The sequence below is a fragment of the Beta vulgaris genome, chromosome 6 (assembly GCF_026745355.1).
Source record: "Beta vulgaris subsp. vulgaris cultivar EL10 chromosome 6, EL10.2, whole genome shotgun sequence".
NCBI lineage: Eukaryota > Viridiplantae > Streptophyta > Magnoliopsida > Caryophyllales > Amaranthaceae > Beta > Beta vulgaris.
This window is the reverse complement of record NC_079207.1, coordinates 14,622,719-14,640,470: the sequence shown is the minus strand read 5'-3', so window position 1 is coordinate 14,640,470 and position 17,752 is coordinate 14,622,719. Positions and strand designations below refer to the sequence as shown.

The 17,752-nt window shown below is 35.7% G+C and overlaps 2 protein-coding genes across 3 annotated transcripts; both read left to right on the top strand.

Moving 5' to 3' along the window:
* Window positions 1-421: 421 nt before the first annotated feature.
* LOC104895863 (U1 small nuclear ribonucleoprotein 70 kDa) lies at window positions 422-8,381 on the top strand. The gene is made up of 10 exons (XM_010682498.4): window positions 422-727; window positions 1,016-1,130; window positions 1,248-1,327; window positions 2,848-2,923; window positions 3,004-3,068; window positions 3,854-3,916; window positions 5,862-5,943; window positions 6,029-6,191; window positions 6,825-6,881; window positions 7,200-8,381. The coding sequence occupies exons 1-10, from the start codon at window positions 629-631 to the stop codon at window positions 7,804-7,806; spliced, it is 1,407 nt and encodes a 468-aa protein (XP_010680800.2). The 5' UTR covers window positions 422-628; the 3' UTR covers window positions 7,807-8,381.
* A 3,750-nt stretch (window positions 8,382-12,131) lies between these two features.
* On the top strand, window positions 12,132-17,199 carry LOC104895862 (sulfite exporter TauE/SafE family protein 3). 2 transcript variants are annotated; one of them, XM_010682497.4, is made up of 12 exons: window positions 12,132-12,675; window positions 12,767-12,926; window positions 13,047-13,247; window positions 13,325-13,389; window positions 13,489-13,528; window positions 13,977-14,038; window positions 14,141-14,227; window positions 14,464-14,514; window positions 14,619-14,840; window positions 15,859-15,952; window positions 16,059-16,199; window positions 16,828-17,199. In XM_010682497.4, the coding sequence occupies exons 1-12, from the start codon at window positions 12,454-12,456 to the stop codon at window positions 16,908-16,910; spliced, it is 1,428 nt and encodes a 475-aa protein (XP_010680799.2). In that variant the 5' UTR covers window positions 12,132-12,453; the 3' UTR covers window positions 16,911-17,199. The 2 variants fall into 2 exon arrangements, with proteins under 2 accessions (XP_010680799.2, XP_010680798.2); XM_010682496.4 differs by having other exon boundaries at window positions 12,134-12,675; window positions 13,974-14,038.
* The last annotated feature ends 553 nt before the right edge of the window (window positions 17,200-17,752 follow it).

Sequence of the window (17,752 nt, the reverse complement as noted above, 5' to 3'; positions counted from 1 at the left end):
CCATTTGTTACCATTATCAAATTAGTGGAAACAAATCACGTTTCCTTCCTCAATCATAAACTTCTTAATTGTTTCTATTCCACTAGGATACCAAACAACTAGTAAAGGTAACAATCATTATTTTCATTTTCCCTCCTTATCCAAATCCTTTCCATTCCGTTTCCATTAATCATACCAAACGCTCCCTGAAAATATTTTACGCCCTATCAAACGGAGCTTAAATTTGGTAATTGGAAAATGATGAAAGGATCTAATCTTTCAAAATTTGGGCCCACGAGTCCGGGCCAAATTTGCCAACTTCTGAATCCCCAAAACCGACTCACAAGCGGACTTTAAAAAAACGACCGGAAATTGATCAGGTACTAAAAATTAAAATACGAATACTTCACATTGTATAAAAGCGCCAGCCTAAAACCCTCTTTCTTTCTTTCTTTCTTTTTTTCTTTTTCTCGCGTTTTTTCACGGCCGTTCTTTTCATCGATTTTCTGTCTACTAATTTTGCACTTCCAAATCTGATGCATATTTTTCTTTCTCCCCCAATCTGATCTCCTTTTTCTGAAAGAAAAACCGAAAAATAAGAATAAAAAAATTCAAACCCTAACCCTAGATTTTCGAGATTTCCGGCGATATGACGGACCAAAATGACGCCTTCCTGCGCAACCAAAACGCCGCCGTTCAGGGTCGCACAAAAGCCCAGAATCGCGCTAATGTTCTTCAGCTTAAGATGGTAGGATTTGTTAATTTTGATGATTGATCTCGATTCTGGTGATGTTTTATTTAGGGTTTATCTGATAGTGTCGATTATCATACATATGTATAGTGTTGAGTTAGGGTTTCGGTAATGTGATTTAGGGAGCTGGTAATGATCTAATTATAGCTAATGATTGCAGTGTTATTGTGTTACTTGGGTGCGGGGTGATGGGGATTAGTGCTTGATTAAGCAGTGTTGAGGTGTATTGATTTTTTGAAATTGTGTGATTTTATTAAATGAATTGTGTGAAAATATTGATCACAGATTGGACAATCTCATCCGACTGGTCTGACGCCCAATTTGCTGAAGCTTTTCGAGCCTCGACCTCCGCTGGAGTATAAGCCGCCTCCTGAGAAGAGGAAATGCCCTCCTTATATGGGTGAGAAATGTTTCTTTGCTTCTTTCACTGCATTTGTTAGTTTTAGATGTATTTTTATTGCCGAGCTTGAATTCGATTTCGTTTTCTAATACCATCAATAATTACTACCCAATGAAGGAATGGCGCAATATGCGAATCTTTTTGCTGAGCCTGGGGATCCTGAGTATGCCCCACCTGTCAAAGAAGCTGAAACTCCGGTATTGCTCTGGTTTCTTTTTGGTATCGTGCTGGTAGTCGATGTTTTAGAATTTTACATAGTTGTGGTTTAACTCGTTTATTAGCTGGTCTCTTATTATGACGATATAGATATCCATGCGATTGTTAGGTTATCCATGTGTTTGTTTAATCTAATAAAATGCTATGGCTTGGTTCGTTTTGATGTTTGCAGTTCACCATAAATATTCTTAAGGATTGAATGCTTTTGTAGCTTTCTATTCTTGGGAAAAAAAGGGTAAAAAACATGCTTTCACATTTGGATTTCATTGTTTTCAAATTTGGATTTCATATGAATTTTAGACATGCTACATCCGTCTCATTGTGTATTTTCCTTAGTGATTGTGTTTGATGCATGATCTATCATTGTACTTCACTTGGTTTTTTTTTTAAATAATGAATAGTAGTTAGACATATAAAGCTGAATGGAGGAACTGCTTGAGTTTCATGCCCTTGTTGATTAATAGATTTTCTTGGTTATTTAGCTATTATAGCTTGTTCTCATGGGGTCTTAATGTCATATTTTCATTTATGATAGCTACTATAATTTTTTTTTTTGAGGGGATAGCTACTATCATTTTAATTCTATGTAACATGGACTATTTATTCGTGTAGTCTACGCAGCTTTTTTAAACAAATTTAGGATTTTCCTCTCTTGGTGCAAAGTTCTGTTAAGATTGAAAAGTATGTGCACATTGTTGAGATTAGGTGTTGTAGAGGAGATTTTTTACGTTCTTACCACATGTAAAAGCCAGGGAAATTTGACCCTTTTGCTTCCTGCTCATCTAGTCAGATGTCAATTTTTACCCGTGCATTTACCGTTCCCGAGATAGGAGGAATTCATACTAGTCACTCCACACCCTTTTGCTTTCCCCAATTTTGTTTGGATATCCCTAAAAGTACAAATGGCCATGGGATGAGTACTGTATTGTCGCACATCCATTCAATTTGGTCTTACCATGTCGTCTTTCATATTCTCCACTCAACCATAATTTTGAAATGTAAGCAATGCTCAATGGAGCAAACGATTGGGGTTAGATGGAGACATCACAAAAAGAGTGCCTCATACTACAAATTGCCATTGAGACCACTACTTAACTCTCACGTTCACTCTATTTGATGCCACTATAGTGTCTTTTATGAACTCTACTCAACTAAAAATAGAAGATGTAATCAATTCTCAATGGGGCAAACTATTAGGGACAAAGTGAGTATCTAAGAGTGTTCAAGTATACCCATTTTCAATCATAGCTATTCTATTCCGTGAAATTATGGTTTTCTGTTAGGTACTCAGCATATTATATAAATTGTGTATGGATTTGAATGCTATGCCTTATTGCCTTTCTGATGCCTTGTTGATCTTGTTTCCATGAACATTTTGAGTGACTGAGCATTATATAAACTGGTGATTTTCTTCTTTGAGTGGATGGAACAATTTGTGTTTGTATATGTAGACTTTGTGTGCTAGATTTTTTAGCTTCTCTATTTTGTTTTTCATGAGCAGTCACAAAGAAGGGCCAGAATTCACGAATTGCGATTGGAGAAGGGTGCTGCAAAGGCTGCAGAAGAGCTAGAGAAATGTGATACCCTTTCTTTTTCTGTACAATATTTTGAATGTGTGTATTATCTTATAAAAATTTGACATACTTCTGTGCTGCAGATGATCCACAGAGTAACCAAAGTGCAACTGAAGACCCGTACAAGACTCTGTTTGTTGCTAGGCTGGTAAGACTTATCATCCACTGAACTGTTTTGTCGGGTCACCATCATCATGAAACCTTGCAAGAATTATAGTAAATGAAGCATTGAAATGGAAAGCTAATCTCCCAATGATTTAGGAAACACAGGAACGTTGATTAAAATCTAGAAACGTTATTTTATTTTTATTAAACTATTCAATGTTTGTAATTTTCTAGATATACTATATTCTACAAAAAGCGCAGCCCACAATACTTTGAACCCTTATTGTCCGCCTGTCTCTCTCTCTCTCCGTTACCCTTAGACAATCACCCCCCCCCCTCTCTGTTCATGTGGTGATATCACCTTGTCTTTATATCATAAACCAGCTGATCGTGAACTGCTGGTGACTTTTGTAACAACCAGATCCCTCCCTGCAGGATTTAATCTATTTTCGCACGTCTAGTTCTCATATCTGTCCATCTTTTGGAGAAGATTTTGAATTTAATGTGAATCACAAGCTACTAAATGGTTGAACTCTTCGGGATACATGTAGTGTTTTAAATTTTTTGTCCAGTAATCTGCTTACACTTATCTTTCATTTATATTCTCACATTAATGTTTTGAAGATCGAAGTGGCATGTTCTACTGCATTGAGGTTTTTGTGTGGAATTGAAACTTAGCTTATGCCTTGTGTTTACAGCTAATTTTCGTTTATTTATTTTGTGCTTGTTTCAAAATATTGCATTTTCTTTTCATGAGGGGTTATTATAGGCTATAGTTTGTATGCGAAAAATTTGAACTAAGTAGTTCTTATGCTTGCTTGCTTGCAGAGTTATGAGACCTCAGAGAGCAGGCTGAAAAGGGAGTTTGAAACCTATGGGGCCATAAAGCGGGTAGGTACTGTAACCATTCCCCTCGGGGATCAGGTTATTGCGTTTTATCTTCGGTAAGAGGTTACATGTGTTTATGACCGCTCCTCCACCACCTCTCTTCTTGTGGCCGTTTCAGAACTTCTTAAATCTTTTTATTGAAATATCTTCCAATCTGGTTTTAAATTTTTACAACCAATCTTGGTTTTATGAAAAATGTATTTTTCGCATTATTGCTAATTAAGTATTTCATTTACTTTATTTGTTTTATTGCAACTAAAAAATTAATTGGATTAGTATCTCTCCAGCCTAGTGGTGGATGTTGGTTTTTCTTTTGAGGTTTAACTTTTAAACAGGTAATGCCTTGCAATGATCCCTATCTTTTTGTGCTACACACTCAATATGTAAAGCTTCAATTCAAGATAAAGAGGAAGGAATGTGTGTATTAAACAATGCTAAAATAACTTTTGAAGCTTTGTGCACATATAAATAATAGTAAGTAGTGTAATTTGTGCTGGAAAATTCCGCCTTGTTAGTGGTTATCCAAAATCTATGCTGCTAATAATGGGAATAAACAAATATTGTAATGCTCTCAGGCTCTCAGCAAAGTTTTGGTTCAGGATTCATTCTAGTTTTGAGGTGCTTATGCCGGTGAGGTGGGACTATCTGAAAATATTGTTTGAGATAATGTTAGCAGATAATATTTTTTGCCAGCTTTCCTTCTGATTTACTTTCCTGAACAATGGCATTCTGCATTACGTGAAATGTTAGGTTGGGTAATGTTCTTCAATATTTATCTAGTATCACACATGTATGAAGTATGTGACATGTATCAAATGGAAATTGGCCCTTGTAGTTGAAACTTATCTGACATCTCTGTTTCTAATTTACAAAGCTGTGAGAGGGGAATTAAGTATTGTTTTATGTTCTAAGTGCAATTTAATTTAAGTTTGCTTGTAATTTCAAATTTCTTGCCAGATAGTTCATAATTTATATGTTTTTTATTGTAAATGGTTGCTGGTCCTTGATGGCAAAGCTGAAATAGTAAGCTGTCCGGTGCTTAAGGAGCGTTTCATTTTTTCTGGAACCTATAGCAAAAATACCATTGGTTGTCCACCTTTATAACAATAGGTCTGTCTTGCATATGCTTTGACACAGTGTTTGATTGCCTTAGACATGGGTGGTTTCTTGAAGGTAGTTATTTGCCTTCAGTTCTAGTTCCTAGGTATGAGACACTACCTGAGTATGAAGCTCCATGGTTTTAAGCAAAGTCCATGAAGAGATGGTATGAATATCAACCATATGGTAATCCATTTTTCTATTTTTATGTTCACTTATGAATTAAAAGCTGTTACTTCATCCTCCACGGCGAAGCTGAAATAGTAAGTTGAGAAGAGCCGATATCTTGTGCCTTTGTGACTTTCTTTTTTCAAGCTACAAAAGAAGACAGCTCCTACACCTTTAGCTGCACTCGGTAAAAATGTCGGGAGTATAAGTTTCTTCTCCTTTCATTTTAATTTCACTACATTTAATGCTTTACTGAGCTCTTTTTTCTCATACAAAGGCCAACCGAAACCTATCAGCTGTCAAGAAAGGATCCTGGTATATTTAATTCTAAGCACTTATTTTCAAATTTTCCCTGGTAAGGGGACTAGCTTTTACTATAATTCTCCCTGGTAAGGGGATTAGTTGGTTCAAGGGCCTGGTAAATTGGCCATTTACATCAGTGTTCCTACTACTCTAACGATGGCAGTCCGTCTCACTTGTGGAGCTTTATTGATTAAAGGTGAGCGCGGTTAGTAAGGCACAAGGCCTTTATGCCCTCTGCCGTGCCTTTGAGGACTTTACTTCTTGTAGATTCTTAGCTATGCTGCTTTAGATGCTAAGAAAATGACTTAAGTTTCTTTTGATGTTTCTTGTCTTTGTTATTTTCTCGTTCCTGTAATTTTTTATCTCTATTGTGTTTCAGGTCAAAATGGTCTATGACAAAGAGACAAACAAACCAAAAGGCTATGCTTTCATAGAATATGCTCATACAAGGGACATGAAAGGTTTGTCTGTCATGATGCAGTCTAATGGAATTGATTATATCTACCATTCATATTCTCTTATCTTACATGTTCTATTATCTGACAGCTGCATACAAGCAAGCTGATGGAAGGAAAATTGATGGAAGGAGGGTTCTGGTAGATGTCGAGCGTGGAAGAACTGTTCCCAACTGGCGGCCTCGCAGGCTGGGTGGCGGATTAGGAACAACTAGAGTGGGAGGTGAAGATGTCAATCAGAGGCATTCTACAAGGTAAATGACCTTGTTAAGCTATTACTGTGGGAGTGCGTGTACCTATGTATCAACTCAAAAGATGCTGATGCTTCATTATAGATGACAGGGAAATGTTTATTTTGTAGTACCTCACGTGGAAATCAGTCTCAAGATTTTCTAAAGTGAGGGTTTATAGGGTCTTTCTTTAGTTTTTCCACCTTGGAAGTGCATTTTCATTTTCCTTCTATGGACATAAGGGATATGCTCAAGAGAGGAGCTAGATGAAAGTTGTGGAAGGGATTTTATGCTTGCGTATAGTTTAAAGTTCAACCTGTCTTTGTAAGGTTTTAGGCTTTGCTTTTGAGATCAGTTACTAGTTCGTGGCCATATTTAGGTGTTAAGTATCCGTGTTTTGGATGAATTTTGTATGTCGTTACTTGTTGCTCCTTGATTTATATGACTAGTGCACTAGAAAGACCAGCATAATGTGACTGGTGTTACTAGTTGACTTGTGTCCTCTAGTGATATTGTGAAGAATTATTCATAGATTTCTTTGTTGGTAAGGATGTCTCATGCTGTTGTGCTTGCTTCGTTAACTCTTCCTTGTTTACTTTTTGCTTTATTAATATTAATTTGGCGGTTAAAACTCCCCCCCTTTTTTTTTTGTCTCAGGGAGCCTCCTGCAGGAGGGCCATCTCGATCGGAAGAGCCCAAGATACGAGAGGATAGGTATGATGCAATTAGTTCTCTCTCTGATGTTGTTGCCCTCTTTCGTGGCTTAATAGCTTTAGCAAAATGCAATATTTGCTTAAAAGATTTGATCATGTGATGGTGATGCTCTGTGACTGGAAGATGGACCATGAGCATGAGAGGAATTTGCTAGTGAATTGTTCTTCATGCTCAACTTGCAAATATGATGGCACCATGATACTTCTTTTTGTTTGGAAATGCAAGGAGTTTGCTCACAATTGCTACTTATCATTTATCATATTGCTATTGAACTTTAATCCGCTCTATGTTGATGAATTTGAATCTTTAATATTCCAGAGATAGAGAAAAATCTAGAGAAAGGGGCAGGGAGAGAGAAAAGGAACGAGAAAAATCTCGTGAGCGATCCCATGAAAGGCCAAGAGACCGCGATCACAAGGAGGATAGGCATCACAGAGATCGTGATAGAACTAGAGACAAGGAGAGGGACAGAGGTCGTGATCGCGATCGTGACCGTGATCGTACACGTGATCGCGATAGAGGTAAGGATCGTGGTCGTGAGCATGATAGAGAAAGGGATCATGGGCGTTCTCGTGACAGGCACCGAGATAGGGACCGTGACTATGAAGCTGGGGAAACAGACCATGATCGTGGGCATTCCCGTGATAGGGATTATGACTATGATCACGCAGAAGCTAAACATGATCGTGGCAGGCATGGTGAGAGAGAACGAGGTTATGATCATGCTGGAGCAGATGAGGAACGAGGATGGTATGAGGATGATCATGAGCACAAGCGTTCTGAAACTGAACCTGATGATAAGAGTTATGACCATTATGGGCATCACCAAGGGCGGGGACAATATGATAACAAAGATGCTCTTGGGGATAATGACCGTTACAATCATATGGAAGAAGATGACTACAGTTACGATCGAGATGCCTGAAGAAGGTGAAGACTAAAGAGAGCTCTTGAACCCAATAGAGACAGAAGGTTTTGGGTGATTATTTCCTTGGCAGTTCTTTATTTAAATCACAGGAAGTTTGAGCTCCGTCGGGGTTATTACCTGCAATGGTCAGAGTTGGGCCCTTTTTGCTCCTAGGGAGGTATTGTAATGTTACTTGTTTAGGTAAGAATCTTTTGTGTTTCAGTAGTACTGGTTTCATTGTCCTGCTTTTTTCGCTCTTCTGGGTAAGAGAAGAGGAGAGGAGAGGGGTGGGGAGGGGGTTGTTACTCTGTTAGAGTGCTTGTTCTGGCTTGTAATTCTATTTGCCTTTGAAAAGACCGTGGCTGTTTATGGCATTTGTAGTGCATTTGGTGGACTGCACCCAGCTATTGCTTTGACAGCTTTGTGCATTATGTGCAAAAGGGAAGAGGGAGCTGTAGTACATCATTAGTACTATAATGAACTTTGGAGTTAATTTTCTCAAATACTGCAAAATAGTCCACCCAAAAGTTATCAGGTTCTGGTTTTCTGAAGGCCTAGATATATGCAGGTTTCATGGGTAAGTTTTTCTTTTACCCTTGCGGTGGAATTGTTCCCCTCAAAACATGCTGTATCAATATAACTATATAAGCCATATTATGCAAATGTATAAAGTGGCTGTTACTTTAAAGTTCTAATAAGCCAACCAATGAAATTGCTAGAAATTCGATGTAGGATCACTGTCAATACGAATAAATAGTATAATTTACACCATCGATGATAGATAAAATGGACAAAATTGTAAGAAAAGTAAAACAAATTACGTGAAATTTCTTGGCATTTGCTTTCGAAGGAAAGCGATGTGGCTTTCACGAGTACTAAGACAGCGCAGGTCCACAAGCTTTCTTGTATCTAATTCTATAATAACTAAAATAGATTACTGTCTCGTACCTGTAGGCAGATTATATGATGTATTTGGGATAATCAAGCTTACTTTGAGATTTATCGACGAAGTTCATAATTAGCCATTAGGGGTACATGAAAATGAGCTTGGATTGAATTATAGTATTGTGAATTGTGATAATCAAATGTGGTTTATTGTGAACGAAACATTGTTTGTTGAAGAACTTCTTCAATCGTAATTCATCAATGACTTATCATTATCATTTGTTGTTCATTGAAATGGCCTTTACACTGTCACTTTTACCACCATCACGTATATTGTTTGAGATTTGTAAATGAAAATATAATTTAATATTAGTATTGTAACTTGTGCAATATTCATTTGAGAATTCAAAAATATTTTTGAAAAAAGAATATATTTTTAAACTAATGAACCACATATATAAATATTGATCAAGATTGTGAATGAAATTTGTAAGTTATTAGTAAAGAGAGTTCATTCATGTACATCTTCTAGTTTATTAGTTGATTTCTTTTGAAGGTGCATTGAGAGTTGATTAGTCAACCTAAATGCAAAGACCATCATGCAACACAATCTTGACTACCATATACATAATGCTACTAATAATTATATATTTTACTGAAATATAAATACAATGTTTATGTGAAAATGTAATGGAATTGATTTTAACATATTTTCAACACGTAAAGAGTAACATTCTAATGTCTAGAGGGCTTTTATATATAATCCTAACTCCTAAGGTATTAATAATTCTAAACTATTTAGGTTTGGGTTATGTTTCAGGTAAGAAAATTTTTATTTATTAATATTGTACTGTAAATTGATAACACTTGATATTACTTGGTCTAGTGGTTAAAACTTTAATCTATGATCTTAAAATTTTGGGATCAAACATTATACTATGAAATTTCTAATATTCTTTTATTGTACATGAATTACATAGAGTAAGACGCCCTTAGGGAGAGCGCCATGTGACTTCGTTCCTTGTCTAGGAGCGCCTTTTAATAGATATATATATTTCTGTAGATATCATTGAATCATTCTAATAAATTATTTTAACTTATTCTTTTGGAAGTAAGTCAAAATAAGTTGAATAAAAATAGCTTAAATTAACCAACTTTAGACTAGGAATAACACGGAAAGAGTATCCCCAATTCCCAAACTTAAGATTATTGATTTTTTTTTTAATAAGATAAGGAGAAACCTTGACAAGTTGGGGAGAATATTAGGGATCCCAACTTGCCAAGTAATTTGCCTAAATGCCTAGGGTGAGAATCGATCTCAAGATCTCTTGAAATCGGAAAAAAAGCTCTAACCACTAGGATATCTCTCACTCTCACTTAAGATTATCGATTAGAAAGGTTAGTGGTCAAAATTATACATTAGCAAATGAAGTATAAAGTTAAAATTAAACAATTATTAGAAAATTGAAGTCAATATATGAATTCTTGGTATTTGCTTCAAGCCTTCAAGAATAGCCATTTCTGGTAGGAAATTTCGTTGGACTTTCTAGATACAGTGAAGGAAATAACAAGTAAGCTTCCTAGAAGTTTCTCGTAATAATGCAATGTATTTTCTGGTTTGAGAATCACTTGGAGATTCAGTATTACTCTATTTCAGCTAAATTCCATCATTACTCTATTTCCTCCGGATAAGTGACCAATGATTCTCCGTGACAGGGAATCTTATTTCTGGCGACTATGGTGTGAAGTTCGACCAATTACAATTTACATCCAAATTTATGCTCATTTATAATTTAACTTATGATATTATTGGGGCCAATTATTGTTGGGGAATTTTTAGAAAAATAAGCAAAAACATTTTTGCTGAACACAATTTCTTTTCTATTTTTTATATCAGCCATTTAAGGGGGTGTTTGGTTCACTAGTTTTAGGTATGAGGTATGGGTTTGGAATGAACAAAACCCATACCTAGTGTTTGTTTAATTTATTTCTAAATTTTAAACCCATACCTCAAACCCATAAGGTATGGGGTTTAGAAACCAGGGGGGAGGTGGGTATGGCTCATACCTTACCTCTAGGTATCAAATAAAAGAAGATTTTTCATTCCTAAAATGAAACCAAACACAAGGTATTAAGTATCAAGTTCCAAACCCATACCACTTTGATTTCATTCCTGATTCCAAACCCATACCATTATATGAACCAAACGCCCCCTAAAATAGAACATGCCCGCTAACTCTCTCCCACTTATATTCTAACAAGGTCCATTGCTCTTAGAACAAATCCTAACTTCAAAAACTGAATGATTGTTTGGATTACATATGATAAAAGAAAATATAAGTTTGAAATATGACTTGAATTATTTAACGCTAAGTTTTAATCAAGCACGGGTGTCTGGTTTTCGATGTATGTGGTTAATAAACCATTTTTGTTTTAATTTCAGTTTTAGACTCAGTCTGTTTAGGTTGATGAGAAAGGTACTATATAAAGCTTTTAAGAATATTTATAGTATACCTGGGTGTACCATGCTCATGGTACACCCTAAGACTATTTTCTCCAAATGAGCAAAATAAGCGAATGAGCAAATGAGCAAACATTTCTACTCATTTAAGAAAATGAGCAAACACTTTTATTACAAATGAGCAAAATGAGCAAATTTGGTGTCAAATGATCACCTGAAGTTCTAATTTATTACAAAAATACCCCTGAGTGTACCATGCTCATGGTACACCCGGGTGTACCATGAGTGAACTCAAAGCTTTTTACTAGAGGTGATCATTTTGGCCCGGCCCGTTTTTGGGTCGGGTTTCGGGCTGAATATTTCGGCCGGCGGGCCGGGCCCGACCCGGCCAACCCGTATTTTTTTTGCTTTGGGCGGACTTTGGGCAAGCAAAGAACGACTTTTTAGTCTATTTTTTTGGCCCGCAAAAGCCCGCTTATTTAGGCCCGAGATAGCGGGCTTTGGACACAAAAATTCGGCCCGCAATTTAGGCCCGGCCCAGCCCAACCAATGGGCAAAATTTTTTGGCCGTGGCCCGGCCCATGATCACCTCTACTTTTTACTCAATCTTTGCTCCCAATTTTCCGCAATAATGTGTGCTCTCTCTCCTGAAAAGATAATAAAAAGAATCGTTTCTCCTCCGTCCATAAATGTAGCTAATAGATTGTTAGTGAACCACGTTAAATCTCTATGTTCATTTTAGTTCTTTATTCTTTAATTGCATATGTTATAGGTCTTAAAACACTTATAAACTAAAGTAAATAACTGTTAAATTGTTTGATTGACAGTGTATAGCACTTGTATTAGAAATCAGAAATCAATATCTAAAACGACTAGTCCAATAGCAATATTCTCAGATGTTCAGATGTGCAACTTCCTGCATTAAACCAAACAACTACTGTCTAGATATGACACAAAAATCTCTAAAACGTAGTACTCAAATTTTAAAAGAAAAAGGTTGAGTCACTCGAATTATATGATCAGGACAACACACTCATCTCACCATAACACTCCCCAACAAACAGTAACAATTTGAAGGGCGTAATTGAGAAAGGCAAGAAAGAACGTGCACAAATTGCATGCCTAACAAACAAAGTAGACTAGAATTAAGCAGTACATGAAGTATATCTAAAGACTGGCTAAGTCTATAAATACAAGCAATTAAGTAGCCATCTGCAAGTGAAGCTTAAAACACAAGATCTCTACCATATCCTTTCTTAGAGACAATTCTTTGAGGGGACGAAGATAAGTCGTTTCGAAGGTTAAGGTTTGGTTAATCAATGGCTACATTCAAAGAGATGAACCAACAAAGAATAGTTGCAGCATGGATGATCTGTTTCAGTGTCGTGCTTCTGAATAGTATAGCCCGTGCAGAAAGACCCCTGAAAGAGAATTTCATTAGTTTAGTTGATAAGGAGCAAGTAATGAAAGAAGGCCTTCTGAGTAAGATGTATCATTTCTTATGGAAATCAGGAGAACCATCCTACCAACCTGTTTGGCCTGTCAGTTCCCTCACATTAATCAACTTTTCGTTTCTTTTTTCGATTCTGATCCTCTCTTTTTTTTCTGATAAATTATGTGTTTGTTAAACAGGATATGGAGTTCGGTTGGAGGATCGTGGTAGGATCATTTATAGGGTTCCTTGGTGCAGCTCTTGGAAGTGTTGGCGGAGTTGGAGGTGGCGGAATATTTGTCCCTATGCTTACTTTGATCATTGGTTTTGATCCCAAATCTTCTACTGCCATTTCTAAATGTGGGTTAATCTTCAATCTTTCCTAATTACCTCCTATCATTCTATTGTCAATCTAAAACTTGAAAAGAATATATGTAATAGGATTTTAAGACCTTAATTGTTGAAATGTGGAGATTACAGGTATGATAATGGGAGCAGCTGCATCAACAGTATACTGTAATCTAAGCCTAAAGCATCCAACATTGGACATGCCCATCATAGACTATGACCTTGCTGTACTAATTCAGCCTATGCTTATGCTTGGAATCAGCATTGGAGTTACATTCAATGTCATCTTCGCTGATTGGATGGTCACCGTCCTCCTAATCATCCTTTTCTTAGGTAAGTAATTTATTCCACGATGTTTTACAATGATTTCTATCATGCATTAACATAAATTTTGCATTACAAATTGTCAGTGACATCGATAAAAGCTTTACTCAAAGGGGTTAATACGTGGAACAAAGAGTCGGAGATGAAGAAGGTGATCATATATTTAATAACTTTGAGGTTTTGTAATGATGTTTATGGTTCTGCACTTCTTACTGATAAACTTAATGCATCATTTTTTGCTATGTTTCAGATTGTAGCCTCAATGCATGTACCAGATACTAAGTCAGGAGGTTAGTGCATATTATAAACCTATAAGCTTATTGATTAAGTATAAATCTATTCTTGGGACTCCAACCAAAAGCTTAATAGATTTATACTCTATCATGACCCTCACGCGAGAGCCCATTGGGCTTGAAGTGTGGATGGAACATAGGCCTCTCTCATACCTGGCGCTAAATATTCCACTTAGAAATGAGGGGTGGATGAGATTTGAACCCATGACCTTTATGTCACGCTGGTTCTGATACCAACTCAACCAAAAGCTTAAGCGGATGGTTGGAGTCCCAAGAATAAATTTATACTCTATCACTTATGATCTATATTATGCGAAAACTTCTGCAAGAAACAATACACCAAACCTCTTTTTTTATTATCATTGATTCAAATTAGATAATCTATGATTGTATTAAACTTTTGTGCAATAAATCAATGCTTACTAAAGGTTTTGAACTGTAGAAGAGTCTGAAGCAGACTACAAGCCATTAGCCAGTGGACCTCCTGCCCCTGCACATGATGATAAGGTCTTTCTTAATTTTCACATCAAAGCTATAGAAAAACAAATCCCTTTAAATCAACTTCTAGTATTAGTGATTAAGTAATTCTTTTTGATGCATGATTATTAGGTTCCTATGTTATCCAACATATACTGGAAAGAACTATCATTGCTTTCATTTGTTTGGCTGGGCTTCCTTGTTATTCAACTTCTCAAGGTATGTGTATTCCCTGCTGTGTACTTACTCATTTGCTATACACAATAATAAATGGACGTAATGATAATACTTATGCTGAATTATGTACTTTGTTAGAAAACGTTGAGCTAAACTTCTGCTGACATGAGAACTTGAATCGAAAACTACACACGATCCATCACCATTACTATCATTTATTACCGCTTATGAAAGAATGCTGTTAAGTTTATGGTTTAACAGAAGTGTGGTATGTGCAGAGATATACAGTGACCTGTTCCGTACAATATTGGCTTCTGGATTCATTACAGGTAAAACTCAGAAATTTCAGAAACTTGAATGAGTAAATCTATATGTACTATACTATATAGTAGTACCATATAAATGAAAAGAGAGTTAATTTTGACGATTGCAGGTACCTATTGCTGTATCAGTCTCTCTATTTGAAGGAGTATGCTTATACAAAGGGACTAAGGTTATAGCATCCAAGGGAAAAGAAATCACAGTATTGAAGGTCCATCAAATTTTCTTTTACTGTATATGTGGCGTTGTTGCTGGTATGGTTGGTGGCTTACTTGGGCTAGGCGGCGGATTCATCTTGGGACCTCTTTTTCTTGAGCTCGGTATTCCTCCTCAGGTATACAAGAGTAATAGCTTTGATAACCTCACTTTACTCAATTAAACATTTGCCTTTTCGATTTGGTGGAGGCTTCAACGTATTAAGGTTTTAGCTAGGGATTTTGATTGGAGTCTTTTGCTAAAAGTGAATCGACCACAAGTTCACAAAGCACACGATTTGGCAAAATTATGTGCTCAAACTTGTTCAAGATTCACTTCAAATGTAATTTAATGTCAGCTTTTCTCATTGTCAAAAGAAAATTGTCAAACACCTATTTTATATTAGAGTCTTGCCATCAAAGATCCATAATTAAATGGTGAACGTTGTGAGTAGTTACAGAAGTGGGAAGAGTATCGCTAAATAAATAAAAAACATAACCTAGATTATTTTTTAAACAGACAGTTGTTGAATTATCTACCATATACAAGATATTATGTTATTGCAATTCGCACGCATCGCGTGTGTATAATGCTAGTAATAATAGAAGTGAAGTATTAGGGGAACAATATAGTCAAATTTCGTAAAGTTTGACTTTAGAAACAAATTTTGCAACTCATATAAAAACAATGAAGTATTATCAATTTATCATCGCCTAATATAGGATGATTAGCAATGTGAGTACCAATGATCAAGTGATCTTTTGTTATATGATACTCCCTCCGTCCCAAAATATAGTTCCCATTTCCCTTTTTTCACGGTAATTTATGCAAGTAGAATCTAAGAGGGATAGTAAAGATTTTTTGTTTATTTAAATAAAAGTTGTATGGGAAAAGATGATTTTATGAGAGAGAGTGGAGAATAATTGGTAAAATAGCATTAATTGTAACATTTTGGTTGAATAAACAAAGGAAAAAACAAATTTCAAGAAAAAAATAAATGATGGGACACGGTTTTTCTAGACAAATTACGGAAAAATGTGGAACTAAATATGGAAATGGGAACTATATTTTGGGACACCCAAAATGAAAATGGGAACTATATTTTGAGACGGAGGAAGTAAGATTTACAAGATTGATTTAAATAATTTGATTTACAGGTAGCAAGTGCAACTTCAACATTCTCAATGATATTCTCATCCTCTATGTCGGTGGTGCAATACTACATCCTTAAGCGGTTCCCTGTTCCTTACGGTAAATTTGCTCTCCCTGTTTCTATTTTAACTTGTGCAACTACTAAATATAGAAATTAGAAACTCTTTGACTTCAATAAGCTAACCAATATTCTTATGTGATTCAGCGGCTTATTTCGTCTTAGTTGCTACGCTAGCTGCCATAGTTGGTCAGCATGTTGTAAGAAGGTTGATAACATTACTAGGCAGAGCATCAATAATCATTTTTATCCTCGCATCAACTATTCTCGTCAGTGCAATCACCTTAGGTACGTACTACGTCCACGCATTCAGTTGTTTTCTTTTTCGCATTACCTTACATTTTGATAGTTGATAACAAATGGTTGGTAATGGAAAATTCAAATTTGTATGTAATTTCGTAAGGACCATATCAATATTCATGTTATATTTGTTAGTATTTCAATTTGCTTTGTCATATCAAAAACATAGGAAGATGTTAAGACATCATATTTAGTAGTATTTTCTAAATCTATCTAATTAGAAGGGTTCATCTAAAGACATCTTAAAGCGTTTATCTACCGTACTATGATCATTATAACTTATTAGTGTCTATTACTACATAATGAATTAGATGTAGAAGTTAAATAATGTACACAACGCTCATAGAGTATTTCCAAGATCAACGCTCATTTGTGTGTATCAATATTTATTGCATGCTTGATGTCAAAAAAAAAAAATATTTATTGCATGAGTTGGAAATAGCTGGCGCATGAGAAGATTGTACTAGCCTCGAAGTGCTCCAGCCTCCATGCTTTTGTGACCACATACCATGCAATCAAAGTAGTTAGAAATCGCGTGTAAATTGTGTTCTAGTTCATTTATGTAATTAGTACAGTTGATTGTATAACATAAGTTGCATTTTGTTTAACATTGTAGGTGGAGTGGGAATAGTGAACATGATACAGAAGCTGGAAAATCACGAGTACATGGGTTTTGAAAATTTCTGTCATCGTCCCTAAGCCTCAATTCAGATATTACATTAATACGCATTATTAGGTACTTCAAGTGTTGCAAGCCTTATTGGTGCACTTTTTGTAGGCGATAAAGTTCGCCAATTTCCAATGTTTCGATTCATCATCATTCAAGATTTTTTTTTACCTTTGTAAATCAAAAGCACCTAGAGATCAGAGGCTTTTGTATGGGATAAGTCCATGAAATGTATAATGTATAATCCATGCATCTGTCTGGTTCCTATTTATGTCAAAGTTAATGAATAAAATTGTTTTCTCCCAAAAAATTTAAAAAGTATACTACTCCCTCTGTTTCAAAATATAAGTCATTTACGCTTTACGAAAATTTGCTTTGACCACAAATATCTCTCAAATACGATAAGTAAAAATTATAAAAATTATACCCATGGATTCGTCTTGAAAAATACTATAATAATATTATTTTTTTTAATTTTATATCAACATAAATTGAAAGTAATTAACGGTCAAAGTTCGACCTCGAACATCGTGCGTGCCTTATATTGTGAAACGGAGGGAGTATGTCGTTGTTAAATGTGTCAAAGCGTCTTGTATGAGACACATCCCAGTCATTTAGAATTAATATAATTAGATGACAATCGTGTATCGAAGACTTTGATTCTCTACTTCAATTCACTTTCATTACTCATATATTTCGGAAAGCTAACATGACAATATATTATCTCTCAAAAAATGGTCATTGTATGTTTGTATCTCTGCTATCATATTAGATGTCGTTGTTGGTGAGAAACCTACTCTAGATCAGTTTGTCCTCAATTTCTTAGGCGTCTCTTGAGAGAGGCGAGTATCCTAACTTCTTACATGTACCCAAA

Bases quoted from the DNA above. Each gene is read 5' to 3' on its own strand.
- LOC104895863 (XM_010682498.4), top strand. From the start codon at position 629: ATGACGGACCAAAATGACGCCTTCCTGCGCAACCAAAACGCCGCCGTT. The intron at 1,131-1,247 runs GTGAGAAATGTT...TACCCAATGAAG, and splicing joins GAAATGCCCTCCTTATATGG to GAATGGCGCAATATGCGAAT. The intron at 3,069-3,853 runs GTAAGACTTATC...GCTTGCTTGCAG, and splicing joins CTCTGTTTGTTGCTAGGCTG to AGTTATGAGACCTCAGAGAG.
- LOC104895862 (XM_010682496.4), top strand. From the start codon at position 12,454: ATGGCTACATTCAAAGAGATGAACCAACAAAGAATAGTTGCAGCATGG. The intron at 12,927-13,046 runs GTGGGTTAATCT...TGGAGATTACAG, and splicing joins TTCTACTGCCATTTCTAAAT to GTATGATAATGGGAGCAGCT. The intron at 14,039-14,140 runs GTCTTTCTTAAT...CATGATTATTAG, and splicing joins CCCCTGCACATGATGATAAG to GTTCCTATGTTATCCAACAT.